Below are 23,105 nucleotides of genomic sequence, written 5' to 3' on the forward strand. Positions count from 1 at the left end.
TATGGGATTCTCAGCTGAGTTGGGTAGTCAAGAGATGATTACTTTAGTTAGTAAGGATTCCTGATTTCCAGCCAACAACTACTATTACTACCAACATGTCATACATGCTAGATAATTAAAAATAAATTATTAAATTTAATTTTTTATCTATTTATCTTATCTGTATTATACAAGATAAAACTGACTTAAAAATATATCTATACAGTAATAATAATAATAATAATAATAATTATATTAGTACTTCTTCTTTTTTTAATTTATCTGCTAGCTGCTGTCCGCTTTTTCCTGTTTTTTATAATCTATAATTATACTGGAATTTATTATATAAGAAACTTCTAATCAGTATTAATCCTATAATTTCTGTAAGAAATTTAAGTCAACTATATTTATTTATATATATTAATATAGGACTGTAAGTACTTGCCCGGCTAAAAATATAATTTATTAAGTTCTGATACAGCTGGATTTATACTTATTAAATTATAATATACTAAGTAAGCTATATTAATATCTTATTAATATAATCTCAAGAAATTTATCTACCAGTCCTGTATTCTAAATACCATGCTGGTATAAAAAGTATTTTTCTAGAATATTATTATTTACTAGATATATTCAGCAGTATTTACACTAACTATAAATAGTCTGATACTGGTAATAGCTGTACTATCTGAGATTTAATATAAGATATTTTATAGAAAGTTCAGTTTTTTATATTTATCATTAGTAAGAGATTACCTGTACCGGAGGTCTCTTATAAAAATATTATTATTATAAAAAAAAAGAAGAAGAAGAAAAAAGTAATTATTATACTAGTATCTTTAATATATCCAGATTCTCTAATTAAGAAAAAGAATCCGGATATTACAGAGATACTAGTTATTATTATTATTAATAATAAGTCTATTATTATCAAGAATAATTAGAATTCGTAGATAAAGCAAGTCTAGGTAAGTATAATATTATTTTCTTAATTATTAATATATACCTGTACCTGTACCTGTACTCCAGTTATATAAAATATCTATATATAATACTCTAGGCAAGATTTATATCTCTTTATAATACTCAGGACTAGTAGCCATTTATATAATAAAGCTAAGTAAGTTATCTAATAGTATACATATAGCTTTATATAAATACTAAATATAGATATATTAGATAAGCTACATGATCCAATCAGCTACATACTAATTCTGCCGGCAGTAAACACCAAAAATCGTTTTTGCCCGATGGCCGCTATTAACCGCCGTAGTGTGGATCACGGGGCCGACGATCGGGGATGCTCTTCTTGCATCTTCGAGGTGAGCTGTCCCCTCCACCCGCATACAGCTCTATACTTGCGTCTTTCTCGCAAACCCCGTCACATTGCGCAGCTGTCAACTAAGTTTTTGCTCCTATAACTGCGCACTGGCAATGGTGTAGCGCCATTGTGAGCGCATCCCCGCGCATCCAACGCATTCTACCTCTCCACAACCACCCGCCTCCATGCGAGCGGTACTGCCGGGGAGGCCCCCAACGAAGCTCCAGGCTTACAGCACCGCGCTGTGGGATGGACTTCGTGTTGTGGTAAGCTCTCTGCATGAACCTCTTCAGCTTCCCCGGTGTTCTGTAAGCGTGGATGTCGCTGATTCGGCGCTTTCTGCGCACTCTCTCCGCAGGCATACATATCCGGCCATGCACTAATTATCCTCGGCGGTCCGCACAAGCTCCTACAAACCATCTATGTCGACGATACCGACGCCCTGGAGGCTGTCACCATAGATGAGCTCTCCGGAAAGATCGCCGTATGCGGTGGACCCGATGTGTTTATCTACCAACCGTATGGCATCCAGCATGAAACCTTGAAGGTCCGTGGTCAATGAGATGGGAAAGATACAAGCTATACGAGAAGTGCATGCTGATGGATCTATGGGTTAGTGGTCTCTAGTCCAAACCTTTCGCAGCGAAGACGACAATGAGACTATTCGTACCCTGTCATGGGGCTCCTCCGAGGAGCTGCTTCTCGGCAACTCTCACCTCACTCTCTGGTTCTTGAACGATACCCCGCGCCAAGTTTGGAAGCAGAAGCTGGCTTCTCCCGTTAAATTCGCGCGCTTCTCTCCCGATGCAACTCTCCTTGTCACCACTGGACATTACGACCGCATGGCCAAAGTATGGCGCCGACTCGCATTCGGGACGGACATTCGTTTCGAAGTGTCATATCTTCCCCACCCTACAGTCATTACCGGGATACATTGGCGAAGACCGTACCATCGAGAGCAGTCTATGGACAATGTATTCTATACCGTATGCGCCGACAATAAGATTCGGGTATGGGCGACCGTGGATCATCATGCGCCGACCGCCTTGCAACTATGGGCGCAAATTGATATGGCCGCTTCTGTTCAGCCAAGGCATGCGACCGACAAGAGCGATCCGACCCGTCGATATGGCTTCATTGTGGACAGTCGGGACTTTTGCATGGCTACTGAGCGAGCTGTGCAGAGAAGTACGGGGAACAAGGATAATCACACTCTGGAACATATCATCGAAGTCGCGAATAAGAGCCCTGAAGTCTGTGTCGTGATTGATGGTCAAGGGCATATGTCAGCCTGGGCCCTGGAAGATGTTGGGTCCAAGGTCAAATCTGAAATGCACATGTTCAATATTCTACACGTGGAAGGCCTGGACTTCGCGTTCATGCCCGGTGTCTCTCCGGAAGAAGACTATGCGCAGCTGCATGCATTCCAGGGTGCAGAACCAGGCGACTCCATCAGCATTCTAGTGCATCACTTTGACGGCCGGATCGAGTGGTTCGATTCCCCGGTAGATGTGCTTTTTGATCCTGCTCCGCGCAAAAACCGGGTGTCTATGAAGGCGTCATGGACCGGCCACAATGGCCCCATAAAGAAGATCGTTCGTAATGCCATTGGCCACACGCTTGCCTCGCGTACGGATGATAACAAGGCGTTGATCTGGAGGCAAAAGCAGCGAGAGAGTGGTACGGCGCTTCTTCGACAGAGCGAGCTGTTCTCTGACGAACATATACATCGCAGTTGCGTGCTAGAAGACGGCGACTTTCTGGTCAACCTCCATCACAACGGAATCTCCTTCTGGGATATCCGTCCATTTCATGCCCAGAAGCTGGCGGCCACAACGTTTGAATTATCAAGCAAGCCACTGTGTGTCTTGCCTATCCCTACAGCAGAGCAGAATGGGGTTGTCTACGTGGCAACTATTGGCGCGAGCATGGACGGAATTGCTTGGGAGTTTCAACCGCCGACCTCTAAGCAGACCAACGGAACAGCGGATGGGACTCAATGTCAGCTGCGGAAATTCTGTACATTCCATCTGGGGTTGGATGAGGACATGGCTTACATCTTGCCTGTCGACCCAGCCGGCCGCAAAGCCGAGATGCCCGGCTTCTTTGACCTCTTCTCGCCGGACATAGCACTTTCATATACTAAGACTGGCATTATCCGCACCTGGACGGCCAAGATTGACAAAGAGAAGAGCCGCGTCGAATGGCTCTTGACTTCGACCGTAGAGACAGGTATCAAGAACCCGTCGCTTGCGAGCGGGAGCTCCATCAAGAAAGCAGCGCTTGTGGATGAAGACCGCACGCATCTGACGATATGGGATATGAATGATGCACAGCTGGAGTATGAAGAACATTTCTCACAAGGCGACATCATCCGTGACTTAGATTGGACGTCAACGCCAGACATGCAGTCTATCCTAGCAGTTGGGTTTCCTCATAAAGTCATTCTTTTATCCCAGCTCCGATATGACTACCTTGACTCGCGCCCGTCGTGGACACAGATCCGCGAAATCTGGATCCGCGACCTTACTCCTCATCCTATCGGGGATTCTTGCTGGCTCAGCAATGGCTGCCTCGCCATTGGAGCTGGAAATCAACTCTTCGTGTATGGGAACGAAATTGAAAGTTCCGATCATCTGATATCTCAATTACGTATACCAGCTCGCGGATCTTCTACCGTCGATCTCTTCGAGGTTGTGAGCCGGCTGAATGGACCGCTGCCCGTTTTTCACCCGCAATTCCTGGCGCAGTGCATTCTGAGCGGCAAAAACAACCTAGTACATGCGGTCTTGCTAAATCTTCATCGCATACTCAAGTTCTACACGGAAGGTGATGACATTGACGGCTTCCTGGACATGCCCTTGGAAAGCTTTTACATTGAACATGATGTAAGCACCTATATGATAGCCACACAATTCCGCAGCTAACCTGTTAGACCCCCCAACGAGCCACCTCCAAAGGCATAGATTCCTCATATGCCGATATCAACATGGATGAAGAGTCGACCGTAGTGGATGAGGATACGGCCCTGGTGCTCAACGAGAACCTGGCGCGATTTACCCTGCCCCAGCTTTCCAGCCAAGAGCAATTCCGCTTGGTGGACACGATTGAGTGTGTTGCAACTGTGGAGAAGCATCGCCGCTCAATGGATGACAATGCTGCGCGATATCTCCTCTTCTTCCGTCAGCATATGCTACGCAGGTCCCAAGGAGTGGCAAACAAAGACACGGTATCCTGGCGAGAAATTGTCTGGGCATTCCATAGCGGCAGTCAGGACATCTTAGTAGACCTTGCATCAAGACTATTTGGTGGAAAGATGACGTGGAAAGCGGCCAGAGAGAGTGGGATGTTCATGTGGCTGTCGAATCCTACTGCTGTGGTAAGATTCACCTCTGGGTAGTGATCGGATTGTGCTAACAGTGTCAGCGGGCGCAACTGGAAGTCGTTGCTCGGAACGAGTATACTAAATCGGAAGAGAAGAACCCCATCGACTGTTCGTTGTACTATATCGCCCTGAGGAAGAAAAACGTCCTTCAGGGTCTCTGGCGGATGGCGCATTGGCATCGTGAACAAGGTGCAACACAACGACTGCTTGCCAATAACTTCCAGGAAGAGCGGTGGAAAACGTCGGCATTGAAGAACGCATATGCTCTGCTTGGAAAGCGAAGATTTGGTGCGTATTATAGAACTGAATGTGGAACTTCAACTAACGCGGTATAGAATATGCTGCCGCCTTCTTCCTTCTTGCGGACCATTTGCGCGACGCTGCTTTTGTGTGTCTCAACCAGGTCGGCGATCTCCAGCTTGCCATCGCCATCACGCGTGCCTACGAGGGAGATGACGGTCCAGTGTTGAAGGAGATCCTGGAAGAAAGAGTGCTGCCTGAGGCTGCCACTGATGGAAACCGGTGGATGGCATCGTGGGCTTTCTGGATGTTGGGCCGCCGTGGAATGGCAGTCCGATCGCTGATTGTAAGTGTTGCAGTTGCTATGGGATACTGGAAACTAATATTATGTCTAGTCCCCGGTTGAGTCACTTATTCCCGAGACACCAGCGTCTCCAGGCAGCCCAGGGATGATACCCTTGCAAGCCAAATCGTATCTCTCCAACGACCCTGCATTGGTCGTCCTATACAAGCAACTCCGTGAAAAGACATTACAGACGCTGAAAGGAGCATCCAAAGTATCTGCACAGTCCGAGTGGAGTTTCGTCATCCGCAATGCTCGTCTGTACGACCGCATGGGATGCGATCTCCTGGCCCTAGATCTGGTACGCCACTGGGAGTTCCTGGGAGGACCCCCTTCACCACAACCAGCCAAGGAGGGGCCACTTGATTTGCATGATGGTGTAGACTATCGCAAGATGCTGCGCCGACGAAGCAGTCTGGTCGTTGCGGACCTGCCGATTCGCGAGAGCTTGCAACAGAGTATCCAAGCTGCGGCAGCACCGAAACCGAAACCGAAGCCGCCTCCAACGACATTCCAGGAGCCAGACGCCAACTCGTTGCTTGACAGCTTCGGATTCTAGTCTGGCTGTAGCTAGCTTTGAACGATTTATTGTATCATTATTGCGTACCAAGTGTTCGGTGTGCATACATTGACTGCTACTAGATATTTCCTGGCATCTCGTCAAGGTTTTAGCATGTATATCGTTCAATTCATTCTGTAATTGCTAATAACAATCACCCAAGCATGAGAGACATTTTATCATAAGACATGATCGCATCCGAAACAAACCCCATCAGTAAATCGAGAACCTCCCCCTCTTCCTCCGAGGCATCAACCTCCACGACTCCGTCTGATTCAGCGGAGCATGCACCAAAGAACTAGACGTGCTGTTGACTCCCGTGCTGTTACTCATCGCAGCATGCAACGAAGAAGAACCAGACAACGTGCTATTCCCTGCACCTGCAGTCCCATTCGCACCCGCTGCAGACGTAGCGCTAACCATACCCCCATGCGTAACACCTCCCACTTTATCCTCTTCCTTATTATCCTGCTGCTGCGCACCATCACCATCCCCACCTCCAACCTGATCGACACCATGAACATCAGCCCCAGAAGGAGAAGCAGAAGCATCCGCACACTCCAACAACACCCACACATTCCCATTCCCATTCCCAACTCCATCCCCTCCACTCCGAGAATCCCTCCCCCTCACAATCGGATACCTCATTCTTGTCCTCGGATAATGATGTCCAGCACACTCACTCCCCACCCACCGACCAAACTCCCCCGCATGGACACTTTGCGCCAGGAACGGCTCATCCACGCACCCGGGCTGTTCATGCATGGTCACGTTGCAGTGTTGGGGTATTCCCCCTCCTTCTTCGATATCCTTGTTGGTATCCTCTCCATTAGGAGCAGGAGATACAAACTGCTCGATCTGCGTGTCGAAGGATACATGCGTGGATGTTATGGGGATTGGGTGGCATGTTCCTTCGTGGAGTTGGAGGGGGATGTGTTGGTGGGCGCGGGGGGATAAGAGAACTGCTGGTGGTGGTGGTGGTGGGGAGGGAGGGCAGGTATTGTGGAAGACAGGGTGGATGTTGGCGATGGTGGAGGCGGCGGTTGCTGTTGATGATAGGGTTAGGAGGGTGATAGTGGTGAGGATTTTGGGGGTGAGGTGGTTGTGGTGGCGCATTGTTGGGGTTGGGTTCCTTGTTCGGTGTTGGTAAGGAAAGGTCAACTGCAATTTAATGGTGGTAATTTATAGAAGGGAAGTAATTAGATTGAAGCTGAATGATGATAATGATGATGATGATAGTACTCATCAGTAGATTCGAGCCATCTACATCCTTATATACTACTATCCTTCTCCTCTGGCAACTTCTACCAGCCGCTGATTTACACGTCTACACACGTCTACGCGCGAAGAATATAGTTGCTGAGAATGAGTATGCATGTAAATAGGAAAGAGTAATTGGCGTCGGGAGTGGCTAGCATTCAGCATTCCTGGGCGTGGGTGTGGATATGTCAATTGCCAGTTGTGGATGGCTGGATACTGTATCCGCATTCCTGAGAGGGTTTACCTGTGTGTGATTGGGGGTTTGGGGGTGATCTACGGATCTGCGCTGGATGTAGTCTAGTTCATTGGTAACAGGGAATTATTGTTTGTTGTTGTGCTACTATGGTTACATGCTTCGCTTAGAATTGAGTTGTATAGAAGGACTCCGTAGTCAGCGGTGGAAGATTATGCTCTACGTAAAATTATTGATGTATTCAGGCTTACTGTATACAAAGTTTCAGAGTTTAATCTGGTAGATTAACATTATTATTTTCTAGACTACATTGGTTATAACCCAGTAAGTCATGGCAACCTCCGCTTCAACCCGTACATGTCCAGCACATGGCTATCGCTCACACCTTGATCAGTCTACAGACCGAGACCAAGTCCGCCGAGGATGTTGCCGCCGCCATTGTCCTGGGTATCGTTGGGGTCGTTGGCGAGGTCTTCGGCAGGGTTGTGCGATTCCACCTTTTTCAGGTCATCCTTGTTACCGTCACCTCCATCACACAGTAGCCGGACGTAGACGTATTTGTCGAACGGGTCATCTGGGATGCACCCGCTCTCGGCATCCTCCTGTCCCGGGTAGAAAGGAACCACTGCGTTGGGCACGCCAATGCACTGGTCATTGGCATAGACACCCAGACCATGGCAACGCTCGGAGGTATCCTTGGTGACGTCTTGGAGGCTCACCGAGTAAGCATCGATTGACAGGCTGTGCGAGATCTTGGCCTTTTCGCAAGTATCTTCGGTGGCGTAGGTGGTTTCGGCATCTCCAATAAGCTTGTCATTGGGGGGAGCGCCAGGGTCGCAATCTTCGTGGGACTTCACTGTGACTTGTGCCACGCCGTAGCCGTAAACGGCTGGGGTCAGGCAGAGGGCCGAGGCGACGAGGAGCTGGACTAATTAACAGATGTTTTGAGTCTACGGATGAGTGATACTAACGCTGGAGAAATGCATGGCGAAGATCAAGCGATTTGGTAGATGCCAGAGGTTGCGGATGACGGGATGCAGAATGAGAACAATTGCTCCCAGAGGATCAAGCCATGATTTATATCACGGGCGAAGAAAGGATCCACGACTCCTGGAACTGTTACTTTCTGATTTTCCTTGATGTTCATTGTTTTGGAATGCAATGGGAGTTCGTGGGCGCGTCGGAATGGATCGTCCACAACACAAAGGGTAGGTTCAGTCTGCCTGGGGCCCCGGCGGACTAAACGGTGCGGAGAAAGCTTCCATACATGGCCTTCTAGCCTTGGTTTTTTGTGGAACATAAAATGCCTACATAGCCTGGATCGTAGCTTGCGCTGCCCAGGAGGTCTGGGAAGGGATGGCAAGGACTGTACGGCACGCAGGGGTGGATGCCGATTCTCCTACCATCCCCATATCTGTCAACCCTGTCGGTGTCTTGGCCACGTCAGAATCAACTTACCTCAGATCCGGAGATACTAGGAGGAAGAGATGCTCAGAAGGGCTCAAGATAGACATAATCATACTTTGCCCTAAGTCAAATACTCGTCATCGCGACCAGGAGTCTTCAACCCTCCCTAGCTGCAACCCGTCACCTTAATGCCGTAAAAGCCACACTGATACAGGAGACATCACATATTTTGATGCAGGTAAACGCGAAGTAGGGATGGTAGTATCGGCGGCGCATGGCTGGCGGCCTGACACAGCGCGGGGTTGCGACGCGACTGTAGGACCGGACATCGCCTACTGTGTAGTTGCACCAACGCCACAGACGCTAGTTTCTCGGTGGTCGGAAGGAAAGCAAGCTGTAGTAAGCTATGACCTGATCGACTCGGTCTGATCGCTGATCGAAATTCCAAGTAGCCCATACACAGCTGTGACTGGAGTGACAGTCCCGGCTCTTCCGAGAATCCGTCAGAATTAAGACCAAGGCCTCGAGGCTCTCCAGCAGATTGCCAAGGGAGTAGCTTCCTTCGTCGCTGCTTAACAGACTTGGCTTTTGACAGCAATACCCTTCTCAGGCAGCATCTCCGGATCCATGACACAAAGGGCTTGTATGTGTGATGCGTCGAGTTATCGCCTCTGTCAGCCAGATTCACCCCGTTGTGAGGCTTAATTGCAATGGTCCGAGCTAGCTGAATCGTGCTGCCTATTGGAGCTCACACATAAACGTTCCGAGCTGCGTGGTGGGGGTAAGACGGCAGAGTCAAAGGCCCCATTGGCCGTGTCGACTAGCATGTAGGAGTGATAGTCCGACCGGGATGCTGCATGCTGCGGTCTCACTGTAGTATAAAGGGCAGATAGCTGTCATCTCCAACTTGAAAATGTCGACACACTCAAATCATTCCGACTATCCTCGTTTCGCTTCTATCGTCACCCATCATGACCGTCTCAACTGAATCTACAACCGACGTGCAAGTCTTCCCGTCCGTCCCTCGGGCGCTACTGCTGACCCAGACACAGCCTCATCATCGGTGCGGGTCCATCGGGTCTAGCTGTTGCTTACTGGATGGCGCAGTATGGCATTAACGCTCGCATCATCGACAAGCGTAGCACGAAAATATTCCGAGGCCACGCAGATGGCCTGAGGGGCCGAACGCTCGAACTACTTGACAGTATGGGGATTACCCAAAGGATCCTGCAAGAAGGATACCACGCAGCAGGTCTGAAGTATTGGGTAAGAGGCACAGTTATCCTCGGTGGGAGCGGTCACTAATCATGGATACTAGAGACCGGACGGAAAAGGGGGTTTGAAGCGCGCTGGACAACTGCGAAGCACAATCTGGAAATCCTCGCCGCATCGCATGGCCTTATTGTCCCAGGGCCGCATCGAACGGTTTTTCCTTGATGTTATCCGGGATTCGTCCAGTATCGACGTTGAAAGAGGCGTTATGGGAGAGTCACTGACCTATGATGAGACCCTTGAGAATGATCCCCAGGCATACCCCATCACGATCAAGCTGAGGACTCTAAGTGAGGAAGAAGCAACCCCAACCCCTAACCCGGGTACTACACCCTACCGCCCAGCCCGGGATGACCTGGAGGACCTGGCCCCAAAACGCAAGCACAATGTTGGGACAATCGAGACGGTTCGGGCCAAGTATCTCATTGGCTGTGATGGGGCGCACAGCTGGACGAGGAAGCAGTTGAACATCCCCTTCGAGGGATCCCACACAGATCATATATGGTAACCTACTACACCATTTCTTGATCGACTGTAGCTGACATGCATGCCTTAGGGGAGTTATGGATGTGGTCCCAATCACGGATTTCCGTAAGTTCAACACCTGGTATGGAACAAAAGACCTCTAACGTCGAACCACAGCGGACATCCGCTGGCCGTCTTCGATTGACAGTCCGCACGGGCATCTGCTTGTTATCACGAGAGAAAACAATGTGGTGCGCTTCTATGTCCCTTTGCAAGAGGAAGACGAGATAACGCCTTCTTTCGATCGGTCGGCGGTGACTCTGGACATGCTCCGCGAAAGAGTGAAGAGCATCATGTCTCCCTTCTCTTTCGACTTCAAGATCTGCCACTGGTGGGCCGCCTATCAGGTACACTCTGACTCTCACTTTCCCAATCGATCCCTTGGTGATGGCTGGTTAATAAACTCTAGGTCGGTCGGAGACTCGCACCCGCCGTCAACAAAGGACGTATGTATCTTGTCGGGGATGCCGTCCATACTCACAGCCCTAAAATTGGGTTGGGAATGAACATGAGCATTCAAGACGGCTTCAACCTCGGTTGGAAACTGGCGCTGGTCGTGAACGAGATGGCGCCTCCTTCAATCCTCGGTACCTACAAGTCAGAGCGTCATCAGCTCGCCAAGATGCTCCTTGAGTTCGACCAGAAATGGGCTGCGTTCTTCCTGAAGCAGAAGAAAAAGCAGGATCAGCTTGAACTTGAGGGTCTTCCGGAAGCTAACCCAGAAGACATCCAGGCCATGCAAGATGTTTTTCGCGAAAATGAGATGTTCGCCGAGGGCCATGTATCGTTCTACAAGGCGAGCCTCATAGTAGACAAGGACAGTACACCAGTGGCCAAGCACCTGACAGCAGGAGAAAGGTTTCCCCAGGCACTTATTTGCAAGCAAGCAGATGGTCAGCCATGGTGGACTTCACGTCTCCTAAACAGCGATGGCCGTTTTCGGGTTCTGCTTCTGGTCGGAGACTGCCGGCTGGAAGACCAGAAGAGTCGTATATTGGCTCTCAATGAGGGTTTGTCGGCGCTTCAGAAACGCTTCACGCCCCCCAAGCAAAAGCTCGACTCTGTCATCGAGGTCAAGGCAATCCACAGTGCTCCGCTGGATGATGTTGAACTGAGCGACTTCCCCCCAGTTCTGCACCAGTTCGATGAGACCACTGGCTGGGACTATACCAAGGTCTGGAGTGACAGTGAGTGCTTCTGGGATGAACAGTGCAAAGGCAACGCATATGAAATCTGGGGGGTGGACAGATCAAGGGGTGCCATGGTGGCTTTACGGCCCGATCAGTACATTGGATGGATTGGAGAGCTCGACGACGTGGCCGGCGTGACCAAATACTTTGAAGGGTTCCTTCGCGAGCCTCGGCCGGAAGCGGTGCTGTAGCCTTCAGAATTAATGTGGAGTAATCTAGATAGATTGTCTACTTATTTTACTAGTAGAAGTTAGCCGAAGTCCTGCAGTTACATAGTTAAGTATGTAGGGTGATCTAGATATTAGGTAGATAACTTGCCTTTTGCCTTATCACCTGTCAAAGTAATGGAATGTGGATTAATGTGGGAAATGTCGGCTGAGATCCGAGCGCATGTTTCTGAGCTGCTCTTATCGCTTGGAGTTGCAGTGGGTCGCTGTCAATGGCAAGGCGCGCAGTTTGTACTCAACGGCGGGACCGACATATAACTTGGCTGGCCTACCCTCTTTTATTTTCAGTCCCCGGCGAAATCTGCAAATCATCATGGCACCTCCCTCGTCGCCTACGGACCACCACATCGTGGCCCTGCAGGGCGATTTTATCAGAATCCCCAAGTTCGAATTGCCCGCTCCTTATACTCACACCACAACAATCTACGGACAGACATCGCTCTCCGAACTCCACGAACGGATACACGATGCCTCTATCTTAGTTCTATCGGCGCTGCGAATTGATGCAGAGGCGCTATCTCCCGAGGTGACCCCGTATCTGAAATTGATCGTGATAGTTGCTGCAGGCAGCGACTGCGTGGATCTCGAAGCGTGCAGAAAGAGGGGCATTACTGTGAGCAACTGTCCTGCAGCAAACACCGAAGCTGTCTCCGAGCATGCAATTGGACTTTACTTTTCTGTACGCCGCAGAGTGATGCGCGCGCACACATTGACCCGCGCGGGCGAATGGACCCGGAAAAAGACCCTCGTCTTCGATTGTGTAAATCACGATGGAACGCAACCCCTGACCTGCCAGGAGGAGGTGGCCGGAATTATCGGAAATGGCGCTGTCGGTACGTGCTTCGGGCGATCCATGGGTTGTTCTTCGCTTGGATTTACATTGGCTGACTCAAATTCAGGAAAGCGGATCGCCCAATTAGCCCGTGGGCTGGGAATGAAGGTTATTATCGCAGGGCGCAAAGCACTTGCTGATGCGAGCACACCGAACCACGCAGACGACAATGTGGAGAGGGTTTCTTTCGACGAGGTGATTAGGCAGAGCACGGTGATTTTCATTGCAGTTCCCCTTACTCCTTCGACGCGGAATCTGCTATCGACGGCTGAATTTGAAGCCATGTCGCCCCATGCGGTTTTGGTCAATGTCTCGAGGGGAGGAGTGATGGATGAAGTGGCACTTGTCCGAGCATTGCAGGAGAACCGCATCACCGGTGCTGCAACCGATGTGTTTGAGAAGGAACCTGCTGGGCTGGAGAACAGTGCTCTGCTGGCTGAAGGCACTGAGGATCTGAACCTGGTTCTGACACCTCATATTGCATGGGCCACACAGAAGACGTTGATCAACTATGAGCAGAAATTGAAGGAGACGGTGGAGAGGTGGATGGTGGGGGAATTCATGAACGTAGTGACATGATTTAGAATATTTCGTTTGTATAAACAATTAGATACCATGAAAGAGCATTTCCATTTATTATATTGAAAGACATCAAGCATAGCTCGAAAGGAGTGTATGATGATGATGATGATGCTCTCTTTCTCTTTGTTTGGTTGCTTCTTATCGCAGGCTGAGTCAGCCTGTTATCGGGCCTGCAAATGATGGCGAATCCTCAACTAATCATCGGATGAGCTGCGATGCTTCTCCATCGCGCTATCGATCGCTCCATCAATCGATTCCCCAGCCATCCTCGCGGCTTACTCTTATCTCCCCGCTTTCCGCTCCGTCCCTTGCGTGATGGCTCGTTGATCCGACTTTTCCTTCTTCAGTGACAGGAGAGCCCTCCTCTCGTGCTGGCTCGACTAACCTGAACCGCGACGGCATCCGATGAACTACCAATCCATCACCATGGCAGGCAATGCCTCCAACAGCGACCGTCAAGAGGATGGGGCAGTCCGAGATGGCTCCCCGCTAACGTCCTCCGTCGACTTTGGTGACCGGACAGCCTTCGCCGATGATTCTCGCTCCTCCGCAACCTCCCCGCAAAGCTTCACCACGCGATCCCTGCTCGTCGGCCTTCTTATCGGCGCTCTCATTACCTTCTCCAACACATACTTTGGACTGCAGACAGGATGGATCAGCACCATGGCCATGCCATCTGCCCTAATCGGCTTCTCCGTCTTCAAGGTCTTCTCCAAATATCTGTCGTATCCATTCACACCCATCGAGAACGTCCTCATACAAACAGTAGCAGGGGCGGTGGGAACCATGCCGCTGGGCTGTGGGTTCGTCGGGGTCATCCCGGCATTGGAATTTCTGATCAAAGATGGCGAAGATGGCCCGTCGGGAGATGGTGGTACCGGCGAAGGCGGACCTCTGAAGCTGAACTTTTGGAAGCTCGTCCTCTGGAGCTTGGGGGTCTGCCTATTCGGCGTGGTTTTCGCCGTCCCATTGAGGAAGGAGGTGATCGTTCGGGAAAAGTTGAAGTTCCCGAGTGGGACAGCCTCAGCCTTGATGCTGAGGGTGCTGCACGGAAGTGGCCAGGGCGACGAGAAGTCGAAGAAGCGGGTGACTGATGTTGAGGGTGTCATACGGCGTGAGGAAAGATCCTACGCATCGACTTTGGCGCATGAACCCGAGGAAACCGGCGTTCTGCTGGGCAACGCCAGCTCTGGTGATGATAGCAATGTCCAAGAGGATTGGAGGTCCAAGATGCGTCTCCTGGTGGGCGCCTTCGCGCTGTCCGGGATTTATGTAAGGCTCATTGCCTGGGAACATTGGATCTACAACTGACAATAGGCCAGACCCTTTTCTCCTATTTCGTCCCCCAAGTCCGCGATATTCCTATTCTGGGACTTTATCTGGCTAAGAATTGGCTCTGGACCCTGAATCCGTCGCCCGCATATGTTGGCCAGGGCATTATCATGGGCCCCTCGACCTGTATGCATATGCTCTTCGGTGCATTCTTGGGTTGGGGTGTTCTTTCGCCACTTGCAAAGGCTCGCGGATGGGCCCCGGGGCCTGTGGACAGTTGGGAAGATGGAAGTAAGGCTTGGATCGTCTGGATCTCACTGGCCATTATGCTTGCCGACTCTCTTGTCAGTCTTGGCTGGCTGGTTGTGAGGCCTCTAATACCCCGTGCTTCGAATATGAAAGACAAGCTCCTCCACAGCCGCTCTGGACGGAGGGTTCTATCTGGAGGCTCGACAACCTCCAATCATCACTCGTACATATCCTATTCCGCTCTGAGTCCCATCACTGAGGTGTCTTCTGTGCCGAGCCATACTGTCCCTTCTATCGGGAGACACAGCGCCGTTGATGATGCGGATGAAGATGCGCCTCCATCCCAGCTTATATCCAACCGAACAGTCATCATACTCCTCCCTCTAACTTTGATTCTCAACGTCGTCTGCATGCACTTCGTATTTGGCGACATAATGTCTCCACTGCTTTCCAGCCTTGCCACCCTGCTGGCAGTCCTCCTTTCCATCATGGGCGTCCGCGCCCTTGGGGAAACAGACTTGAACCCCGTCTCCGGAATCAGCAAACTAACCCAGTTGCTCTTCTCCCTGGCTACACCCGCCTCTCACTTTTCCCGCCGTACCGCCTTAGTCACCAACCTCCTCGCCGGTGCCGTATCCGAGTCCGGTGCCCTTCAAGCCGGAGACATGATGCAGGATCTCAAAACCGGACATCTTCTTGGTGCCAGCCCCAAGGCCCAATTCTACGGCCAAATGATCGGCAGCCTCGTCGGCGCCGTGCTCTCCACCGCCGTCTACAAAATGTACGTGAACGTATACGAAGTCCCCGGTCCGATGTTCCAAACTCCCACCGCATACGTCTGGATCTTCACGGCCCGCCTAGTCACCGGCCAAGGCCTCCCTCCGATGGCATGGCAAGCATCTCTTGTCGCCGGAATCATTTTCGTAGCCATCACCATCCTCCGCATTGTCGCCTCATCGCCGATCGCCAACGGCGGTCGCAGAGATGTCTCCGCCCCCTGGAAGGATTTTATTCCCGGCGGCATTGCCGTAGCGGTGGGAATTTTCAACGTTCCGTCCTTCACTTTAGCCCGTGCCATCGGCGGGTTAATTGCCTGGTGGTGGGCCCGGCGACATTCGAACAAAGTCGCCGCCGGCGGGCCGGACCCGAGCACCGACGACATCCAAACAAACTTGTCCGACCCATGGACGGCCGAAGGGCGTGCGGGATCCTCAATTGGGCTTCATAACCAGCAGCAAGCAGCTGCTAAAGAGGCGGATTCCGCCTCTTCATCCGTTGTTGTCCTTGCGTCGGGATTGATCCTTGGCGAGGGCATTATTAGTATTGTGAATTTGCTTCTAGCAAGTGGCGGAGTTCCGCATCTTTGATAGCGGAAAGACAGAGCAGATTTGGTAGGCATATAGAGTAGTCATTGTTCGTTCCTGGACTGATTTGTATCTATTGTATTCAGTTCTATCAGCGAGGATATGGTGAATGTTTGAATTAGCATCTGGATATATAGATTAACAAAAACGGACTGATGTTGATGACTCCGAACGGAACGAAATGGGAATGTCAATATCAAGCGAGCTACGTTTCCCTTACTGCCTGGCCGTTAATGCCAGTTGTCTGATCCATAAACTACGAAAGAAGCGTATTCCGTGATTTAAATACTGTATTTATTCTTGATTGGTAATATAAGTACTATGTAGCAATAAATTCTCCATCCTGAGCACATCATTAATCCCAAGACATTGAAGTGCCCAAAAAAGTAAATAGCTCAGTTTTCTGTCGACCTCATGCCTTTCTTCATCTATCATTTGTCCATAAGTGTCCCGCAGAAGGAAGTTAAGAGAGAGATCAGGTTCAGAGACAGTTAATTTGCATTTTCGTTTGTGCATAGTGAAAAGAAAGGAAAGCAGGAGGTATCAAGGCCAATGAAAAAGGGTAACAAGTGGTATAAGAGTCATTCACATGAAGTAGAAGTAAAGATAGAAGAAGAAAAAGAAGTATCCAGACACATAGTTTCGTATGCTTCGGTTATGAAACCAGCATGAGAAAAGAAAAGAACAATGAGGGAACGCGTGACCGGAAGCGTTGGATGTTCATGAAACTTGGAACGCAATCCAGTAAGGAAGCGTTCGTCGCAGACGCATACAGTGTTTATCGTGGCAGGTTCGTCCGCCCAGCGGCGTTCAGTTGACACTCGTGGCATATGATGGTATCAAGTGCTCGGCATTGAGACGACCCGTCACTCATGGCTATGTTCAGGAGCGACTGTCTTAATGGTGGCCGAAGCTGGTGCAGCGTTGACTGATGGATGCAGGGATGCTAGATGCATGGAAGTTGGACCGAGCGGGGTTCCGAGAGGACTCGGTCCGGATAGTCCTGTCATTCGAGCGTTCGGTCCAACCACACCTCCTGTGCTGTTGCTACGCATCCGTTGGTTGACTGGCATCCGGGGACCTTGCATTCCCGGGGGTCCGTAGGGCCCAGGGCTCAGAGACCTAGGAACCATCGGACCGGGACCGGGAGAGAAAGATCTTGGAGGTTGTGGGAACTGCGCCGGAGACATAGGACGCTGAGTATACGGCTGGGGCTGCGGAGGACCGGCGTAACCAGGGTGAGCGGGAGGCATTGGGCGGGCCGGCGACATCGGACGAGCCGGCGACATTGGACGGGCCGGTGAAATGGGGCGGGCCGGTGACATGGGGCGGGCCGGTGACATTGGGCGAGCCGGTGACATTGGACGACCTTCTTGAGGATAAAAGCGTGGCATCGGCATCATGTTTCCAGCCGGCATGGGGCTATTAGGGCCTCGGGGTCCAGGGGCAGCACCCGGGGGCGGGCCCATCCGGGGCATCAAAGGACGCGAGGAAAGACATGAGCGAGGGACAACACCTTGTTGAGAGCGGTCCATACGAATACAAAGAGCCCATCCATCGTCGTACTCGTGCAGGAGTCTGACGAGATCCCCAGCATGTAGCTCCAGCTCATCGGCCATTGAAGGGGCGAAATCCAAGTGCACGCGATGCACATTGGATGGGGCAGGAGCAGGAGCAGGAGCGGGAGCGGGAACTGGAACTGGAACTGGAACCGGAACTGGAACTGGTCCAGCCGCTTCAGATGAATGAACAGGAGAGACCGCAGGAGCAGCTGAAGCCGGGGCCGCATTGGCATTAGAAGGACCATCTGGGCCAGTATTGGTGGAATTGGATTCAGATGAGACGCTGGATATAGAACTTTCAGGACGAATGGGCAACTCCTTATCTGACGCGCTGGAGGCTGCAACCGCGGCCACAGCAGCACCAGCTACAACACCAGTCACAGCGATTCCGGTTGCCGTGGCTGCTTCTGCAGCGGGATCAGCAGCCGCAGATTCTTCTGGGACGGAGCCAAGCTGTGTAACGGAGCCGTGGGACGTAGAAGGTGGAGAGACCTCGGAAGGGTGATTGAATGGATTGATTGGATCATTGAAGGGGTTTGCACTGGCGGTACTTGATTGTGGTGTGTGAACCGGCGAGGTATTTCCAGTCAGGTTGCGTGTGCCAGCTGCACCTGAAGCAACGACTGCTCCGGAGGCGACGGCAGCGTCGGCAGCAACCGTAGAGGGGCCCGCAGAGCCAGCACCAGCACTGAATTCTGATGCGAATGGCGCAAACTGTGTGACTGGACGGACTTGGAGTTGAGGTGGATCCAGGGAACTCTTCGGCTCGGGCTTCGGAGGAGGTGGTGGTGGCGCGACAGGATCTGAACCCCAGAACTTCTCATCTTCGGCTACTCCCTTTTGGATTTTCTGTTCCTGTTTCTTCTTTCGGACCCAGAGAAGGACGAGACCTGCAACCACGCCAACCGCCAATATCACACCGATAGCAATGCCGGCTTTCGCACCTCCAGAGAGCCCTCCTGATCCCGAAACTGCAGTTGCGGATGCTGACGCAGAGGAACCAGTGACATCGGAACTTTCCAGTCCCGCCTTGCCTTGGGAGGATACGGAAGATGAGTCCGAAGACGTAGCAGACGAAGTACTGGTCTGAAAGGTAGTCCTATTTGCCGATGTAGTCTCATCTTGGCTCGTGCTTTGCGTCTCTTTGGTCGCCTCGGTGGTTGTTGGCTGGGGTGCCGTTGTGATTCCGGTCTCAGCAGTCTTCGTGGCGGTAGCATGAGTCTCAGCCTTTGTCTGTGTTGCTGCTGCCTCAGTCGTCTCGGCCGTCTCGGTCTCTTTTGCTGTCGAGGACGATTTCGATGCTTTAACAGGAGCGCCGATACCAACAGCTGTGTTCTTGCTGCTTTCTGAGGAAGTCTTGCTTCCCGTGACATAGCCTCCAACAGGTCCATCAAAATCCGCACTCATAGTCACATAGACCACTGTCACCGCATCATTATCCGGGCTTCGGCCCTTCAAATGGGGCACACGGTCACGGTGCGCATGCGCATGCACCATGGTTGAGGTATTTCAGGGCTTGTGCGCCTTGTAACTATTCTGCAATTAACTGGGCCTCTAGTGGTAAGCTAGAGTAGAGTCAAATGTGACGGGAATGTATTGGTGCCCCGCGTACTTGTACCGTATCTACACAGCAAATGCAGAAGATAGGCAGATATATGTGAACGCAGGCTCAATGATAAAGAGTGTCTGTGAGTAGTTTCACTGGCATCAAAGAACGGATACCAGTTGATATGATATGTGACACAGATCGCTTTACTTTGTTGTCTCTGACACCACCGACAAGATAAGCTAGTCGCGTAGTGGCGTATAAGGGGCGCAAGCGCGTTTAAAAAGAATGTGGGAGGGAAAAGAATGGAAGTCTAAAATCCCCAGATATAGTTCAAAAAGGGCTGGGTCACATCCGATCTAGATCGGTTGAAACGAAGGACAGCGAGCTTCCAGGCCGCGAAGGTCAAAAGGAAGGACGAGAGGCACGAAAGGAGGGAGAGTAAAAGGATGGATGGGAAGGTGAGCACGCCCAAGCGTGGGCTCGCGAGAAGTGAAGGTGGTAAACCAACTAAAAAGAGAGTGAAGGGGACCCAAAGACGAGAGTAAGTACTGGGAAAGAGAGCATCGCTCCCAAATACGGGTAAATTACCATCTTACGGGAACCACAGTTAAACGAAATGAGGTCAAAGCATAAAAGAGGGGCTCTCCGCCAATTAGAACTGCGTATCAGCCTGTATGCCCTAGTCTGCGCTAACATGCTGAGGCGGGGATCACGGGGTTTGTCCCGCTCAACCCTTAGGTACTTCATCCCGCTGATTCGTCCTATTTTGATACGGTTCCTGGTTTTCTGACCGTCACAAAAGGAATCACGAGGTTGCCGAACCTCCCGCTCTTTCCCCCCCAAACTCTCTCCTGCACAACTGCATCACAGGCAATGTGAATACTGGCTACAAATGGATGCTAGTGTGGGCCGAACCCCTCGATCATCATTTCTTCTCCCCCCGGCTCCCGAACCAGTACATTGTTGAAGGCGTTCACACAGGGGATACACCAGATGTCCTTATGCACGCTCACTGAGATGAAATGCTACCTGCTCAGTCTTTCTCTTGACATGGGTTTGAGTGTGGTCACTCTGAGCTCATTAGGTACCTCCCTTCTGAGCAACTAGACTACTAACAACCCAACGATATCATTCCATGACTAACCTCATTAGCGGAAATGCAAAGTTTTCAAAGCTGAATGGATTTTGATCCAGCGCCGTTGCATTAAACGAGATCTTCACTTTCTCATTCATTGGGTGGTCCCTGAGCCACCGCTCATTAATTAGCCAAGCCCCTTCTTGAACTCCGGTCCTTCCTAGCGTTACCCACATCCACCCTGACCACGGCTTCTCCTGGCAAATGACAATCATCCAATGGCTGCGATAGTGGGGTGGTACGTTACTTTGTAGGTAGGTTCCCTCCGAGTGTCCGACCCTTGTGCATGGCCGACAAATGGAATTGCCTTCCGCTGTTGAACATCGCACCGGCATTGGCTTCGATAGTAGCCGTGGTGCAGCACCACGTTCGTGCAGCCTCGCGAGTCTAGCCTAAACAAAGCATGCTGCCCTTGCATGCGTCAAATACCTGGGATCAGATCATAATTCCGATACACTACTCATACTTGGTCTCAAGTCTCAACTCTGTTTCCTCTTCCATATTCCTTCCTTCCTTTTTTTTAGGTCTACACTGTAATCTGATTACACCCCAAGCCAGCAGAACAATCGTGCCCCGTCAGTCTTTGTTTGGAATGATCCCAAAATTTAACCGGCGCTCCTCCGTTCGGTTCCGGCCTAATAATCCGCGCTAGCCAGCTGTCTGTATATCAGCCCACACTAATAATAATACTCCCGCCTTCAGAAATCTCCGGACTCCCTCGCCTTACTGCCGAGGCTAATGCCTGACAGGCGTTAGCAGCTCCTTGCTACAATGTCTGCAGCACTTCGGTCTTTCGGGGTGCTGAAACGCCTAGCGAGTTCTATAGTGGGCACACCAATGGGGCAGCCTGCGAACGCTCAAGAGAAGCCCATAAAGCCATGTAGATCGCATTTTGCTGTGGTGTCGTCATGTGAAGGATCGCCGCAGTGGCCGTCTCTTCAATAAGGGGTTCGAAGAAAGATATTGAAGATTTAGGAACTCGAGAAATAAGGGTGTTTCAAGGCCTGTTTCCGTTGTAAGAGATGGTTCGTCAAATCCGTCGGTTTGTCTTTTCGTCTTCACATACCTCTTCTGCGGACAACCGCTGACCGCTCTCATAGCGCACCAGTTCGCTGACAAGGCTACGGGCTTTGGTAGAAGCCCCTCTGAGGATTTCGTCCCATTGTTTAGCAGGGTACTTGTAGAATTCTACCTTCCCCCAGTCTGGTAGACTCTGCGTCTCCTATGATTGACTTCGATCAGCATGATATCCTGATGTCATCTCGACAGGAAAGGGGTAATTCGATTGCATACAGGCCATGTCTTTTCATCCGGTGTCCCCAGGGTCGTGAATATTGACTGGATGAGTGAGAGGTCGCTTCCCACCGGTCCCGAGTCGAATAATTGCGTATGCCCAACAGCCACCGCTTCGGCAACAACACAACCGGCCGCCCAAATATCAAGAGCAGTCCCATATGCCTTGAAGCCGAATAGAATCTCAGGGGGGCGGTAACAGGTAGTTCCAACATCTGTGATTTTTTGATCCGCAGGCTCAGATCCCTTGCTTCCTTCTTTCCATGTAATCCCAAAGTCTGCGAGATATGCCGGTCCTTCAGGAGAATCAAGCAGAATATTGGAAGGCTTGATATCTCGGTGTATAATTCCCAGCTTGTGGATATGTGCTAATGCGCTGAACATATCCCGCAGATGAGACTTGGTCTGCGCCGCAGTCAACGCATCTCGCCGAAGTAGTTGCTCCAGATCATATCTCATGAAAGGAAACACGAGGATTAGTCGCCCCTCGTCTAGGCTGAAAGTGTCCAGCAAAGGCACTACGCGAGGACTAGCCGCATCACGAAGAAGTTGAACCTCACGTTTAGCATCATGTGGTGGGGTTAACATGTGAGGTATAGTGACCTTGACTGCCACTAAGCTACCGTCGGTATTCTTGGACTTGTAGATCATGGAATGAAGGCCATCGAAGTGATGGAGACATGATTGGTATGGGCCGATGGTTTGGCCCCCTTCCCAGTGGTCTTCGTCGGTGTCGTTCTGAGGTTGATCTGGGCTGCTGATGATGGGAGCAACCGATCCCGAAGACTCTGCTTTGTCAATTGCATCTTGACATAGCCTGTCATATTCCTCCTTTGATGCAGCTTGATCGTAAGCTTCGGTCTCAAAGCGCTTCGCTTGAGACTGAGCTTCAGCGAACGCAGCAGAGGAAGAAGCTCGCTGGTAAGCGGTAGTACTGAAAGGTATCAGAAGCAGCTCCTTCATATCCACATAAGAGAGCGCAATGCAGGGAGAGATCACCGGTGATAGTAGACTTACAGCGATTGAATGGCAGACAATCGATCTGTGAAGCCAAGGGTCTTTTTCCAATCGGGAGTGGCCATGATAGATAGAGATATATAGTTATATAGAGAGAGAGAGAGAGAGAGATGAGAGGTAACAGATGATAGATGATATATTCAATCTATCCACTAGTTCTACTAGTAAGTAGTATAGTAGATAACTATTTAAAGATACCCCGTTATTATATTATTGTTATCATAATAACTCAAAAAAAGGCGGGCAGACGGACATGTGACACTCCCGTGGCGCCTTACCGAGAGCGGCATGGGCCGATTCGGCACCTCCGCCCCAGTTGTTCCGGCGTTGCAACCCATCATCGTCA

The 23,105-nt window shown here is 50.7% G+C and overlaps 8 protein-coding genes across 8 annotated transcripts; 4 read left to right on the forward strand and 4 right to left on the reverse strand.

Annotated features, from left to right (window-relative positions):
• Window positions 1-1,329: 1,329 nt before the first annotated feature.
• On the forward strand, window positions 1,330-5,990 carry BO87DRAFT_463948 (WD repeat protein). The gene is made up of 7 exons (XM_025629278.1): window positions 1,330-1,569; window positions 1,662-1,850; window positions 1,921-4,191; window positions 4,239-4,682; window positions 4,730-4,976; window positions 5,024-5,274; window positions 5,324-5,990. Exons 1-7 carry the CDS (start codon window positions 1,489-1,491, stop codon window positions 5,828-5,830), a joined length of 3,990 nt encoding a protein of 1,329 aa, XP_025473702.1. The 5' UTR covers window positions 1,330-1,488; the 3' UTR covers window positions 5,831-5,990.
• A 53-nt stretch (window positions 5,991-6,043) lies between these two features.
• BO87DRAFT_420509 (uncharacterized protein) lies at window positions 6,044-6,946 on the reverse strand (the record flags this gene model as incomplete). The annotated part of the gene is made up of 1 exon (XM_025627011.1): window positions 6,044-6,946. The coding sequence occupies one exon, from the start codon at window positions 6,944-6,946 to the stop codon at window positions 6,044-6,046; it is 903 nt and encodes a 300-aa protein (XP_025473703.1).
• Window positions 6,947-7,678: 732 nt separating this feature from the next.
• Window positions 7,679-8,269, reverse strand: ccpA (the record flags this gene model as incomplete). The annotated part of the gene is made up of 2 exons (XM_025624982.1): window positions 7,679-8,206; window positions 8,255-8,269. 2 exons carry the CDS (start codon window positions 8,267-8,269, stop codon window positions 7,679-7,681), a joined length of 543 nt encoding a protein of 180 aa, XP_025473704.1.
• A 1,345-nt stretch (window positions 8,270-9,614) lies between these two features.
• On the forward strand, window positions 9,615-11,935 carry BO87DRAFT_381466 (putative phenol 2-monooxygenase). The gene is made up of 6 exons (XM_025624539.1): window positions 9,615-9,693; window positions 9,743-9,956; window positions 10,009-10,466; window positions 10,519-10,553; window positions 10,605-10,834; window positions 10,897-11,935. The coding sequence occupies exons 1-6, from the start codon at window positions 9,662-9,664 to the stop codon at window positions 11,866-11,868; spliced, it is 1,941 nt and encodes a 646-aa protein (XP_025473705.1). The 5' UTR covers window positions 9,615-9,661; the 3' UTR covers window positions 11,869-11,935.
• A 245-nt stretch (window positions 11,936-12,180) lies between these two features.
• Window positions 12,181-13,315, forward strand: BO87DRAFT_371396 (D-isomer specific 2-hydroxyacid dehydrogenase family protein; the record flags this gene model as incomplete). The annotated part of the gene is made up of 2 exons (XM_025622072.1): window positions 12,181-12,737; window positions 12,804-13,315. The coding sequence occupies exons 1-2, from the start codon at window positions 12,218-12,220 to the stop codon at window positions 13,313-13,315; spliced, it is 1,032 nt and encodes a 343-aa protein (XP_025473706.1). The 5' UTR covers window positions 12,181-12,217.
• Window positions 13,316-13,554: 239 nt separating this feature from the next.
• BO87DRAFT_381468 (OPT family oligopeptide transporter) lies at window positions 13,555-16,466 on the forward strand. Its single transcript, XM_025624540.1, has 2 exons — window positions 13,555-14,590; window positions 14,641-16,466. Exons 1-2 carry the CDS (start codon window positions 13,745-13,747, stop codon window positions 16,204-16,206), a joined length of 2,412 nt encoding a protein of 803 aa, XP_025473707.1. The 5' UTR covers window positions 13,555-13,744; the 3' UTR covers window positions 16,207-16,466.
• A 428-nt stretch (window positions 16,467-16,894) lies between these two features.
• Window positions 16,895-19,476, reverse strand: BO87DRAFT_234691 (SH3 domain protein). The gene is made up of 2 exons (XM_025618785.1): window positions 19,378-19,476; window positions 16,895-19,311 (listed from the first exon to the last, which is right to left on the reverse strand). The coding sequence occupies exon 2, from the start codon at window positions 19,260-19,262 to the stop codon at window positions 17,070-17,072; it is 2,193 nt and encodes a 730-aa protein (XP_025473708.1). The 5' UTR covers window positions 19,263-19,311; window positions 19,378-19,476; the 3' UTR covers window positions 16,895-17,069.
• Window positions 19,477-20,943: 1,467 nt separating this feature from the next.
• Window positions 20,944-22,824, reverse strand: BO87DRAFT_420515 (putative cell division protein kinase (Ctk1); the record flags this gene model as incomplete). Its single annotated transcript, XM_025627012.1, has 4 exons — window positions 20,944-21,453; window positions 21,516-21,671; window positions 21,743-22,676; window positions 22,760-22,824. 4 exons carry the CDS (start codon window positions 22,822-22,824, stop codon window positions 21,421-21,423), a joined length of 1,188 nt encoding a protein of 395 aa, XP_025473709.1. The 3' UTR covers window positions 20,944-21,420.
• Window positions 22,825-23,105: the final 281 nt, after the last annotated feature.

Source organism: Aspergillus neoniger (assembly GCF_003184625.1).
Source record: "Aspergillus neoniger CBS 115656 unplaced genomic scaffold BO87scaffold_83, whole genome shotgun sequence".
Classification (NCBI taxonomy): Eukaryota; Fungi; Ascomycota; class Eurotiomycetes; order Eurotiales; family Aspergillaceae; genus Aspergillus; species Aspergillus neoniger.

Bases quoted from the DNA above. Each gene is read 5' to 3' on its own strand.
- BO87DRAFT_463948 (XM_025629278.1), top strand. From the start codon at position 1,489: ATGCGAGCGGTACTGCCGGGGAGGCCCCCAACGAAGCTCCAGGCTTAC. The intron at 4,683-4,729 runs GTAAGATTCACC...TAACAGTGTCAG, and splicing joins TGTCGAATCCTACTGCTGTG to CGGGCGCAACTGGAAGTCGT. The intron at 5,275-5,323 runs GTAAGTGTTGCA...TATTATGTCTAG, and splicing joins TGGCAGTCCGATCGCTGATT to TCCCCGGTTGAGTCACTTAT.
- BO87DRAFT_381466 (XM_025624539.1), top strand. From the start codon at position 9,662: ATGACCGTCTCAACTGAATCTACAACCGACGT. The intron at 9,694-9,742 runs GCAAGTCTTCCC...ACCCAGACACAG, and splicing joins ACTGAATCTACAACCGACGT to CCTCATCATCGGTGCGGGTC. The intron at 10,835-10,896 runs GTACACTCTGAC...AATAAACTCTAG, and splicing joins ACTGGTGGGCCGCCTATCAG to GTCGGTCGGAGACTCGCACC.
- BO87DRAFT_381468 (XM_025624540.1), top strand. From the start codon at position 13,745: ATGGCAGGCAATGCCTCCAACAGCGACCGTCAAGAGGATGGGGCAGTC. The intron at 14,591-14,640 runs GTAAGGCTCATT...ACAATAGGCCAG, and splicing joins TCGCGCTGTCCGGGATTTAT to ACCCTTTTCTCCTATTTCGT.
- BO87DRAFT_234691 (XM_025618785.1), bottom strand. From the start codon at position 19,262: ATGGTGCATGCGCATGCGCACCGTGACCGTGTGCCCCATTTGAAGGGC.